Source organism: Lathamus discolor, chromosome 4 (genome assembly GCF_037157495.1).
Source record: "Lathamus discolor isolate bLatDis1 chromosome 4, bLatDis1.hap1, whole genome shotgun sequence".
Classification (NCBI taxonomy): Eukaryota; Metazoa; Chordata; class Aves; order Psittaciformes; family Psittacidae; genus Lathamus; species Lathamus discolor.
In genome coordinates, this window is record NC_088887.1 from 46606647 (window position 1) to 46620079 (window position 13433).

Below are 13433 nucleotides of genomic sequence, written 5' to 3' on the forward strand. Positions count from 1 at the left end.
TGAATTGTGTGCTAGCTAGTGTAACAAGCTCTTTTTGTAATATATCTTTGCCAGTCATCATCTGAGAAAAGAAACCAAAGACACAAGCAAATGCAAGATCTTGTGTTGGGCAATAGGCCCCCTCATGGCACCAAGTGCTAATTGCATAAGGGAAGGTGGGGAACTCCAGTGCCAGGCAGTGGGACCTAGTGCATATGGCAATTAATTAAGTCCCAAAATTACAGATGACTGGAGCAAGCCACCGTGTTGAAATATGCCTTGGCTTGCCCAGAATTATAGTGAGGACAGAAGCATTTGCTGCTCCTTGGAATGTGCTGCTTTTGAAAATCACTAGATGAGAGCAACAAACTTATTGTTGAGAACAGGCTGGACAATGGGTCATTTGGCCAAAGCTGTGGTTGAGTTAATGTGTAGTTTAATAGTGTGTTTTACACTTTGCCACTGAAAGATATAAAATATGCAGCCTATATGGCAAGCCCAAGTGTTGCTGTTGGAGTTTGGACTTGCTTTGTATAATTTGCTGGTGATGATTCAACTGCATTCTTGATGTTGCTCTTTCAGAAGTTTCTACTCCTTTCATTGCATTTTAATACTATCAGACTTAGAAAAAAAATGGTGGTATATGGTTAAACTGTGCAAGTGTCTTTGGAGTTTGTTTACAGTTACTTTTCTAGTATTTTCTTCTTCATTGCGTTAGACTTAAGTAATGATCTGGGCTTCAGTAGTACTTCAGTTGTGCCTGTCAAATGCACAAGCCTGGCTCCTGCTGCGGCATACAGAAAAGCTCCACTTCTTAGTTAGTTAATGGCTTTCTTCTGAAAGCATAAGACTGCTGTACTACATTGTTGCTGTAAGTTGCTTCCAGTAATTACTCCTGTTATGCAAAAGACTCATACATGCTAAAAGGCCTGAATATTGCTGCGTGTTTTTAAGAAAAGAGTGAATTCATTGAACAATATGAGGTTTGCTTATATTCTGATGGTGCATATGTTATGACATGAGAGTGTAACAAAAATGTATCTTTCAGGCTTTCAGGTTCCTCACAGATAAACCTTGGTCATAAAATTCAAAGCAGCAGCCAGATGGCTAATACCTGGAAGTGTTTCTGTGGAGTCTAACAAAAGAAAACCTACTCCTTGATAACAGTACAACATTAACACACTTGGAGTAATATATTACTAACAGCAATGGTATATTGCTTTCTGGCTTAGTTGTGCTTAATGGAGTCCTGCAATCTCCGTGATTCAGCTGCACATGTCAAATCAGGACACTTCCCAGTTCATCTGCTTGTGAGAAAATGCAGCAGCTTTATATAACCAGTTTGGTAGTGTATTGGAAGCACCTCAGATATTCTGTCTCCCCTCAATCCTCCTTGCAGTTTCTTTCTCTTCTCTGGTATTTTAATGTCACAGATTTAAAAAAACCCAAAAACCAACAAACAGAAAAACCCCAACAAATCCCCCCTAAAACCCCAAACTACCACAAAAAAACCAAACCAACTAGTGTGTGTGTGGTGTCCCCCTTCCTTCTTCCTTTGCCCCCCCCCCCCTAAAATATTTGCACCCAACTTCTGTTTTCTGCTAGACAGGGAATAAACAGACCTCAGCGGGTTTGGTTGGTTTTTTTTTTGTCACCCAGCTGAAAGCATTCACCCTTTCAACAGCATGTCAGTGATGAGACAGTTGGAATTGGCATGTCATATCCCAAGTTGGAGAAATATTTCCAAAATCCCCCAGGAAAAGAAGGAAATTGGAAGCTGATGCTTCTGGTGCTTTTTAAAATCAGAATTGTGTTTCTCCTAGTGGGTGGATATAAGATGGTGGAGTCCTTGTGTTATAGAAGGTAGTGACAGAATCTACATTAGAATTGAGTATGACTAAGACTTTATCTGAAGTCTTAATACTATCTTCATTATACTTTAAAAAAAAGCAATTTAAAAAGATAAAATTTTAATGCTGTTTGCTCTTAATTAGGTGACTTCTGTTTCTCAAAAGCATTTATGGAGGGTAGTGGCTTTAAGAATTTTTCTCAGAAGTAAGCTTGTAGCTCACGCTTTTGCATTTTTATACATACGATTTAATTATTTATAACAAAAGATGGTACAATAACCATCTAGGCTGGCAGTCCAAAACAGCTGTACCAGAGCTCCATCAGTACCATTAAAATCAGTAGCATGCAACCTAAAAGCATATACGTCACCTCTTAGTTGAACAATAGTTGCCTTTTGTCTTTTGGCACATCAAATTTAGAACTGGTTTCTAGCTGAGTCATATCACAGCCCAGCTTGTCTAACCAGGAGACACTGTGCACTGAACCAGTTCTCCCCCAGCTACATATATAGCTTTGAGAGCTGGAAGGATGGGAAGTGCAACTGAGACTGAAGGCAGATGATGCCACATGCAGGAAAGTCTGCAAAAAGAAGACAGGAAACTTTTCCTCCAACTTGTCATTTTCCTCCTAATAGACTTGCCTGAAAGGGGCTTCTTTGCTGTATGGTTTTACTGAGTTCAGTCACTTTGCATCTACTTGAATGGTGCTCAGTGGATTTCAGTTTCCTTCCATGGTTCACCTGAGCCTGCTCAGCAAGTCTGCACTAGCGGGAAGTCCATGAGTCTGCAGGAGCTATGTGCTTTAGTGCATTTGAAATTTTTTTAGGTGTGGGAGAAATCTTTACCGCAGTGATATTGATGCAGATATAAATGATATGCATGATATAAACTGGATCGAAGTACAACACTATGAGGCCTAGTTTTGAAGAGATTGTCAGCCATTTAGATGTACATATTGTCAGAAGGAAGAGAAACAGGCATTTGCTTCATGGGTCTGTCTCTGAACTTTTTATTGAATATAGTTTTTTGACTCTGTAAAATACTTGTGCTGTGTTATGAAGCGGATTGCTGTACTGTTATCTTGTGATGGGGCAAAAAAAAGTGGATTAGTATGTAAAGTTGATGGACATTTTGTTAGTGAAGTTAACAATGTGGTTTTCACTGACAGGACAGGCTGTATGGACATTGGCATCAGTGAAAAGTAGGCTCTATAAAAGCCACCATATAATCCATTCAGACAGACATTTATATAAACATCTGTTTCATGAGGGAGGTTTTAAGTTTAAAAAAAATAGTTTGGCTTGGAAAATTGCAGTTCATTTTGAAATAGTTTGTTTCCTATCTATTCTGCTGCTGCCGCACTTTTCATCTAATCCTGCGTTGTCAGTTTGTGACTTTTCCTGGGTCTGACAGCAGCATGTAAGTACCAGTGTGACCTCCTGTGTAATGTTGCCTCAGCTTTTGGTGACCCTTACAAAGGTAAGTATCGTATGCCAGTGCGTTGTCATTACCTCTTTCTTTTTTCTTCATTGCTAATGCCAGAAGGGTGTTTAAGTGTCTGGAAATCATGCTCTCTCTTGCATGTGTACAACTGGAGGAAGCTCTTCCAGGGTCTCCTGCTGTCACAGGCAACCACACCATTTTTAGAATCTGATCAGACATCACTTTGAAACAAATGAGATTTATACCCTCAAAGATTTGTTTGTTTGTTTCCAGTTTCTGAATATATGTTCATTCCTTTTCCCATTTGACCTAACTTTGACCTTTTAAAGTTAGATGCTGAGGTCTGATCTAGCTCCACCAGTAGAAAAAGGCACCTCCAGTCATTCATCTGATGTATATTAGTTGTCTATTTTACAGTGACACTAAATACCCTCAGGATGTATTAGGTTCTCTTCACTCCTGAGTGATAGGTTCAGACTTAGACATCTGATTCAGGGACTCCTGCATTTAGATAGGTGAATCCTAGGATAAACAACAAAAGGAGTTGGATTAGCAAAGCCTGTTCATGTTTGTAAGTATCAGGAGGAGAGGGAGATCAGTGAGACAGCCATGAGACTAATGGAGATACATGCAGACTTTCACTAAATTTTCTATACAATAATAAACTTTCTGGGGTGGGAGGGGGAAGGATTCATATAGTTTTATTACAAACATTCAGAATTGTATTTACTTATTCTTTTAGCAATCTCAAAAATATTCTCCAAGAGTCACACAATATTGATTATTAAATGGGGTGGCAACTGACATCTGTCACATCAGGCAACATCAGCACATAGGTTGCTGCTTGATGTTAGAAATCATAGTGGGGATGTTATCTTTAGGTAAAATAGCCAGCTTCTTTTGCACAATGAAAGAAGCACCCAATAGGGAAGGTATTTGTTATATTTAAGTTATTTTGAATGCTGCTGTATAAAGTTGTCAGTTTAGGACCATTTTAATTTAGATGGTGAACAGCGAAGAGTCATATATAGGTGGGAAAAAAAGAGCCAGTTTGAGAGAGTTTGGTTATATGGCATTAAGGTACGAATTTTAGAATTCAGTAAGCTGCCACTTATGCAGGATTGCAGTGGATGTGAAAAATACTGTCAGAAAGCCAAATTCAATGGCTTCTCCTTTCTCTAGTTTCAATTAATAGAATAGATAAAAAGGAAGTTCTGTAATTTTTTATTCCAGTTCATCCTGTTGCAGGGGAAGTAATAGACTGACCATAAGACACATTTCTGTGATTTAATGTCAGATTAAGGCCATTCTTGGGCATTGTTTATACAGCTGATCTGGGTGTGTATTGAGCACGTTTAGCAGTTAAGAGAAATAGCATAAAAGAAAGTAGAGTTATTTGTGTAGAGTGTGTGTATATGTTTATGGGGATACCTGTTTGTAATTATACAGAACAGTATGGTCTATACATTGCACATCTTCTAGAGAAGGGGGAGCAATCAGTGAATCCTGTGTTTTGAATTATTTCTATTTTCCTACTTTCTCCTCCAACACATTCCAACATGGTAATGATTCATGTCAGTAAGTTCTCCTTCAGCTAACAGAGGCTGAGCAGCAAGCCTTGGCAACTTGATTTAGGGAAGTTCTTTCATCTGCTCTGCTACAAACCACATACAAGTAAGCCAGCATATGTGGCAAACAGTTCTGGAACCGAATCTTTTCATTTACCTGTCTTAAAACTGTGATATCAGAAGGGTCAAGTAAGAGGATTTACTCTTATTCAGAGCTATGAATTCAAGCCTCTCTCCAGTCATGCATCTAACGTCATCTCCATCCTGGACAAACTAAAACAAGAGATGGCTGGTAACATAATTTCCAGTACCTGGTTGATTATCAAAATAAGTCTGTCTTAACCACACTCACCCAATGACGTACCTAGCATTGGGGTCCTTTGGGATGGGTTTTCTTTAATCTGATATTAGTGCATAAATATGCACCTTACAAATATGTGTGTACACATATACATCTATATATAACTGTATGTGTGTATGTATGTATATGTAAAAGAATATATATTTAAAAAAAATGGTGTTATTTGTACACCTGTGAATGAATTATAAAGAAAAAGATACAGGATAAAGTAATCAGTTGAGAGTTATTTCCATATGAGCAAAATCCACAAGATTTTGGATCCCTTTCCCATCCCTTTATTGTCAGGATTTGCCTATACCATGTATATGGATCATTAGCATAGAAGAGAACTTGTAGCAGATATGTTTGGAAAGATCCTCTGGGTAAAGTTTACCCATCCTGTCACTAGGAAGCACAATCTATTAGTTAAATTTTGGCTCATGAGTAATATTACAGAAAGGAAAAAATCCCCACAATTTATTGTCATTTATTAATTTCACTGAATTATAAAAATAATTGAAAGAAATAATATGCACCAGAAATCTTTTCTCCACGCTCTGTTTGTAAAATAATTCTAATCGGATATACTAAGCATTGCAAACATTCCTGTTATTTTAACAGTGCTCAAAGAATAATCTTTGTTTCTCGTGGCTTATGTTTGGCGTCGAATTTTTTTCATTTTACAATTTCCCTGTTTTCTTTATTTCCACCAGGAGAGAGAAACAGAAGAAGAAGATGTCAGGTGGCTTTCAGTTACATGCCTCAAAATGAAGATGAACTGGAATTAAAAGTTGGTGACATCATTGAAGTTGTGGGAGAGGTGAGCAGATCTTTAGTGGAATATGCACACACGCAGTTCTAATATATCTTATGCGTGTTAAGCTCTCAGATACAGTGTGTTTTAAGACATAATTTAAACCAGACATTTTTCTTCTCTGCTATACGGATGTGTCTGGTTTGGGTTATTGTTGGGGTCGAGGGGATGTGATTGTTTGTATGGATTTCATGAGGTTTTTTTTCCCTGCAGGTTTTACTTGATGAGTTGATACTTCTGAGCTCTGTTCTGGGAAAAACTTGAAGTTTGTGCTAAAGGGCTATTGAGGTTGTATCTCCAAAGAACCAAGATTATAGCAGAAAAAGCTTTTCCAAATTTTAGTAAGCCAGCCACAGGGAAGAATTATCTTTACGGTGTTAAACACATTTAAGAAATTTACTTGGAAGACCTCTGAACTTCAGCCATGAACTTAATGTTCAGCACCTTTTGTAATCTGTGCCTGCAAATTTAAACTATTTCATTTTAGTCTAATCAGTAAAAAAAACCCAAACCAAAACCAAACAAAAAACCAAACTAACCAACAAGCAAAACAGTAAAAAAAGCCCAAACAAATGAAAAAAAAACTAGGCTCCCCATCCTGGTTGTAGGATCAAGGAATGGTGTTTGCTCCCAATACCTTAGTTTTGTTCCATTAGAGATTTTAGAAATACCTTCTTTAGCTTAATAGCATAAGGACCAAAAGTCAGAATGTTAACATGAATCCTCTAAATAGAATGCATTCAAACTCATTTAGTCTTTATTTATGTAGATTTAAAAAGATCTAAGCCTTTAGTCTGCACAAGCAGCCAATAAAAGGTGTGTTTCAGCTTGTATCATTTATTTGTAGGACTTTTATTCCCTGTGACTCAGCAGCTAATAAGTCAACATTTATTTTCTTGTCAAGGATATACGGTTAGTTTTCTTTTTCCTGTATCTGTCACTTAAGAAATCAGTTTTAAAAGAATATAAATTCTGCTGCAATCTATATGACATCCAGCATTTTCTTATGAGAGATTTAATTCTCAGATCTGAACGTAAGAAGCTTAGTAATCACTGGTTTTCATTTAACCTAGCTGCACATACCAGCTTTGCACATCATTCTTCCTGGAATCAGACATGATATGTCACTTAGCTAACCTTATTCTGTCTGTGAGCAGAATTGTAATGGGGAATGTCAAGGCTGTAAGATATTTAAGAGCATATTTGAAAGACAACGTAAACCCAATATTATAACAAGTTTCATGGCATCATGAGCTGTTTTCATTGCACAATTTGAAGTACATTTGAACTTACATGGCCACACAAGTATCTTCCATCAGCTGGCCTACTTAAAACTTTTAAGTCTGTGTCTCTCAAGAGTAAAGTGATGGAATAAAATCCCTTCCTAGTAGCCAGCCAACGAGTTAGCTCTACCAAATGAGTTGTATGATTAAATAATTTATATGGGACACTAGACTTCTCTTATGAAATGCACCTCTTGTCATCTGATAAATATAAATATCTTAATTTAAATAACAGATTTATTTGAATCCAGACAAGACTAAAAATGTTGGCATTAAAATTGAAAGCTGTAGAAGAACTATGAAACGTTCCTATACTTGCATGTGTGTGCTTATAGTTAAGGGTATGTCTTTTTGAAACCTACTTGGATTGCCGATTACAGACTTTATAGTCTTAAACTCATAATTGTACCTGGAATTACTACTGCTGAAGAAAACACTGACAACTTGCTGATTCTAAGGTTTAAGAAAATAAATAGTCTAGGGATGCTTTTTTTTTGATTGTCAGTACTAAAGAATATCACACTGGAATTAGTTTTATTGTACTACTGAAGGGGATTGCTCATAGCTAGCTTGAGCTGCTGGCCATAATTAAATGCTGAGAATAGCTGACACAGGTGAGGCTATGTCCACTTTGACCTTATGAAGTACCGTGTTCTGTCACCTACTGAAATATAAGCTCTGTCTCAGGCGCCATCTGGTACATTTATGCGATCCAGGACATTGTCTGACTCTTCTGGGTGGAACTAGATCAACTGGTGAAAGAAGGTAAAAAGAGAAAAAATGATCAGCAACTCAGGAACTGATTTTGTGTGAACTTTATTTTTCATCATGGTTGATACCAAGCAGTGGATTTTGAATACTTGTTGTTATTACTTCCTCTTCTGCCCTTACCATAATAGTGTCTTCTGCCCTTACCATAATAGTGTTAATTCCTTGAAAAACTAGAGCAGAATTTTTCTTTTGAAACAGGAACTTTATTTGATGTAGAAGGCTGTACCAGCTAGTGTACTGATTTGTGCTTGTAGGTGATGTTGTACAGAGAGTCATTACATTGAAATAGGATTCACAGTGTTTATGTCATTATATGATGCTCCTTATTTCAAATGACAAATGTTTGATGTGAGTGCCTTATTATTTAAAAAATCTGGCTTCCTCAGTTGTGAAAATAGGGATTTCTTTGCAAAGGCCAGAATCATAATATGTTATTGTACAAAAATACCTGAAACAACAGCAAAAAATCCATCCCACGTAGGCAACAGTTGGGGGGAGTTCTTGCAAAATATCAATTTTGTTTATCATTACTTGATGATAGCATCTTCAGCATTATTTAAAGTGGTTCAGTGCGTAATTAGAACATTAACAGTCATTCACTTTCCATTTCCAGTTGCTCCTTTCTCTTACCCCATCATTTTATTAATGAGTAGAAGGTCTCAGATTCCCACAAGTAGTATTTTAATTGTATTCTCCTAAAAAAATAAAATTCCATTAGTTGAATTAATTTGTTTTAAATTTACTTAGATTAATATTTTCAAATATCTGTGGATTTCTGTTTAGTTGAAAATAAATTGATTTCTAATGACTTGCAGCAAACTAAAATGGATTGATTAGATCAAAATACTGCCTATATAGCTTTGTGTGTATATTTATCAAAAAATGTGTCAAAAATATCACTTATTCTTGAAAACTCATTAAACTTTTCTTGTTGCAAAAAAAACCAGGTTCCTGGTGTACTGTGCTAATTTGGCTTCATCCTTAAAGAAATAGGTTCTGTTCCTCTTTGAGCCCCTGGAAGTTCACTGCCTCCAGCAAGGGGTTAGCATAAGGGAAGTGAAGTCTTTCTATCTGCCTCTATCAGTGCCCAAGTATGTTTCCCCAGATCCCCAGTGGAAACGGGTTACACTGATACCAGATGGTAACATGCTGAGGATGAGCATGTCTCATCCACCTGTGCTTTCAGGGTGCTAACCAACCTCTGAGGTGTAGTAGCCCCACATCCTTCTTCCTGGTGCCAACAGGTTGGATAAGATACTTTTGAAAGGATTTATATGTCTGTGGTAATGGTAGATACTATTGGGAATTTCTGTTGTGGTAGAAGTGGTTTGGAGCTGTACAGTGCGTGGACTAAAACAGTTGCTACAGCAAGTGTGAGTTCTGAGATGCTAGGCTTGTCACCACATAGATATCCTTGGAGACTGTGTATCTTCAGAATTCACAGTTTCTTCCTATTTGTTCTAAATAGTTAGAAATTAATTATAATAAGATCAAGCATTCATCCCAATAGATAAAATGCTTGTTGTTAAACTACAGGTTTCCATAACTACACAGACACTGATACCCATGAGACATTAATTAGCATACTTAAATTAAAAGTACATTTGAAACTAACAAGAGAAGCATTTTCATCATTGTTTACGCTCACGTTTAGTGTGTGATTGATAGATTTTTGCTTGTCATCTTCCGAGCTCGTTAGCTGTAACTCTAATTACAGTTGTCCCAAAATACAGCTGTAACTAATCGTCTTATTAAATGTAGATATCTGAATTCCAATTATGTTTCATCCTTAGACTTTCATGGGATGCAGATAATTAACCTATAGCATCAGAGTAAGGACACTTGGCATGTCATTTGACAGTTCTGAGCCTCCTTTCATTGAGGGTTACTCTATTGTCATGCTGCTGTGTAGCTTGTTACATCCTCCTGCTGAGAAGTCAGCTTTTTGGCATTGTGAGGTGCAGGGATTTAAGCTCACAATTAAATCTGAGACTTGCTATAGTACCGCTGTTCTTATTCTTTGGCTTTTACTTGATAGGCCATATATTATGTGATCAAATACTATAGGTAACTCATTCGAAATTATAAAAATTCAGTCTGTGCTTTTACAAATCTGTTGCTCCTTCTGGGCAAGGTTGGTGGGGTGGTATTGTTGTTATGAGATAAAGTGGTTCAACCGATTTCCCAGAACAGGATAAGCACTGGGGATTGAGCTGGACTTCCCTTACAGTAACTTATTTTGACAGCTGTAGAGTTGAAAGGGGAATATTTGGTAGTGGAAAAGGGATGATCTGTGCCACAAGTACAGAACCATACAATGCTCAAGAAAACAGCTGCAAATGGATCCTGCGGTTCCATGTCTCCCAGTTACTTTTCTGTGAAAAGCTGTGGTAAGGTGTTTTTCCTGCTCTTCTTCCAACAGGTGGTTCACAAGGACTTTTATGACTACTGCTTTGATAGTTCATGTGGTATGAGGAGCTTTTTTCGTGGAAATAAGGGTATAAATACCTTTGAACTCTTCATAGGGTCATTCCAGTTCTTTGTGATTGCCTTCTCTGTTTCTCAGTTTCTTACATAGAAGATTATGTTGAAAAAACCCAACAAAAAAACAAACCACAAAAAACCCTCAAAAAAACCCCAAAAAACCTCAAACAAAAAAAAAAAAACACCCCAAAGCACATTTTGACATTGTAAAATAAAGACCTCTGAAGCTGGAAAGATCCCTTAATACAAGGTGCTTGTGCAGTTTTTTTCTTCCCTTCTGCACCAGAGTTATCAAACAGCTTCCATATGTACTGTAGCAGAAGCCCAAGGGCTGGTTGACATCTCATGGGTATGGCTCTCTCAGAATGCACTCCCAGAATAAGCCATCAAGTGGCACTGTAGGCACCATTTTCTGTGGACATCTTGTTTCCAAAACTTCTTTTCCCACTGGCAGTAAATGTAATGTGTTTATTTTACCTCTTGGGAATCTATGTTTTTAATTTCCTTTCAGCATGCAATTGCTTTTATACTTCAGGCTCAAGATCTTCCATTAAAATTTATAAAATATTTTTTTCCTTTGCTTTGTGGGCTGTAGTTCTCCCTAAGTTCACCTTGGGCTTCTCTCCTTCCTGTTGCCTGCCTGTGGCATTGCTTTTATTCCTTGGACTGTGTTTTAGTTTTAACAGCCCAGAAAGACTGTGTTGTGATCCAGGGAGACTTTATTCCACCTGAAACTTTTCCTGACTCAAAGCTTCCCTTTGTGAGCTGCAAGTAGTCTACCATCCAAATAGGCAAAGCTACAGATTGCAGAAAAGCTTGTAAAACAGGCAGATACAGGACTTTATTGGAAACTAAAGGCCAGTTTAGTTAATGCCAGTGATTCCAAATAGCTGCAGATTTTTATCATGTAACAACTCTGGCCTATTATTTATATAGCAAGGTGTAAGCAAGAAGCTGTGGCAGACCTAAATATTCTGGCAAGCAACTGCTGGTAGTTGGCCTCAGCACTTTCTGCTCTTTTTGGGTGTCCTATCCTGAAGGTACAGGGATGGCCATCCAGTTCCCTCAAGGCAAGGGGTTTCTAGGCTTATATTAACAACATTTGTTGCACTCCAGGTCAGTCTGATGCTCTCTCTGACATTTCTTTATTTAAAGGGGGGATGTTGCAAATTGTATTGGCCATGAAGAGAAAATCTACATAACATAAAAAGTAACATTTCCTCACTTTTAGAAGATCTTAATCTTGTATACCTAGTAGCCTACTAAAGTGATTATGTTTTCTTTGGTTCCCTTACAGTTACAGAATAAAACTTCTTTCCTGGTCTAATGTAGAACTATGATGTTTTCCTGAATGCTTGATCTACTGTCATATTATTTTCCTTTTTCTTTGCTTCTTTTTTTTTTCTTTTTAGTTGTTCTTTAAACATGGAAATAGGCTGAATTCAACACATTTTTGTTGATTTCTAAGCAGCTCAATGTCATAGCATCTCTATACATACCCCCTTGAGAACTTCTTTATGTGTCTGAATGTCTCACACATGTAATTCCCTATGTTATTGTCCTGTGTGTCCACTTCCACTGTATCTATTTTGAGCACTTCATTATCATTTCTTACTTATATCATTATTTGTAAGTAAAATTTACTATTACAACCTCTTAGTGTCTTTCTAGTCTGGGTTGTCATTGTGTGCAGGGATCTACCAATTTCATTAAATACTCCCTAACAAATTATATGAATACATTTTGCATTATTTTAATCTGCATTTGGTTTATAGTTTCTAACCCCTCATTTGCATAGAAAGATCTATTGATTAATTCAATTAAAACCAAAATACAAGCATTTTTTCTTCATTGAAAATGTAAAAAAAACCCAAAACCCAGTGATATTGGAAGTATACTTGAATGTTGCGTAATTATTGTATAGATAAAATTTCTCTGTAAATCCGAAGGCAAGGCTTCTTAATGGGTTGCATTTGTCTAGAGATGATGCACCATTCTCTGGTGATACTGTCATCTGTATCTTGTTCAATCAAATCCAGGCATTAGACCACATATAGCTTTTATTGCATCTGTCCCTGTCCCATGCATGGCACTGACTGAGTTGCAGTTGGGTGCGTGAGTTGTCACCTCCCTAAATACAGGAAATGGAGCAATGAATTATCTTCAGTCACTTTCCTCTGTGTTGTTGCTCTTCAAATGTGGTGTGACAGTGGTATTGGCAGCCTAGGGGCCTGGAAAGATGAGAATGTGCCATGTCTCTCTGAAAGGCGGTGAACAGATATAACGCACTGAAAACATGTCTTGAAAATGCCTCTAGCTGTGGCCACTTACATTTGGCAGAATTACAGAATAGTTTGCAGGGACTTCCTCAACTAGACCAGGTTACCCAGAGCCCCTTACAACCTGACCTTGAATATGTTGAGGGGTGGGGCATCTACCCCCTCTCTGGGCAACCTCTTCCAGGTTGGAGCAATTTTGTTTTCTAACTTAAAACCAGTATCTTTGTTTTCAGGCTGAACTTAACACTTTATATGCAGGGTACTATGAATAGTAGAACTTCTTTGCTGGCAGAGGGACATGGACTACTGAATGAAATTCTCGTTTTAGATTGTTTGGTCTGGCATATGAATTCTGGGCATGAATCAGGACCTAGATGTATAAATCCTGAAAGCACTTTGTTATAATAGTGTAGTAACAAATTTTATTGAGTGCTTGTACCTCCAGATGGATTACCCCCATGAACAGTGGAGTTTCTTTTGTGAGGTTTTATTTGCTGGGAATTATTGCAACATTTCAAACCATATGGTAATGGATTGCCACAGTTTTGGATAGCTAAACCCCAAGGGTATTTTAATGTCTTCTTTAGTGTATGGATTAATCTCTAGCTGGTGTTTTGAGGCT

At 37.4% G+C, this 13433-nt stretch overlaps 1 protein-coding gene across 7 annotated transcripts in view; it reads left to right on the top strand.

Annotated features, from left to right (window-relative positions):
• SH3KBP1 (SH3 domain containing kinase binding protein 1) overlaps nt 1–13433 on the top strand; it is a 233384-nt gene that overhangs the window by 116713 nt on the left and 103238 nt on the right. For all 7 annotated transcript variants that reach the window (XM_065677327.1, XM_065677328.1, XM_065677329.1 and 4 more), the window contains one exon: nt 5894–6000. In XM_065677327.1, the coding sequence (XP_065533399.1) occupies nt 5894–6000 (107 nt within the window). The remainder of the gene's footprint in view (nt 1–5893; nt 6001–13433) is intronic.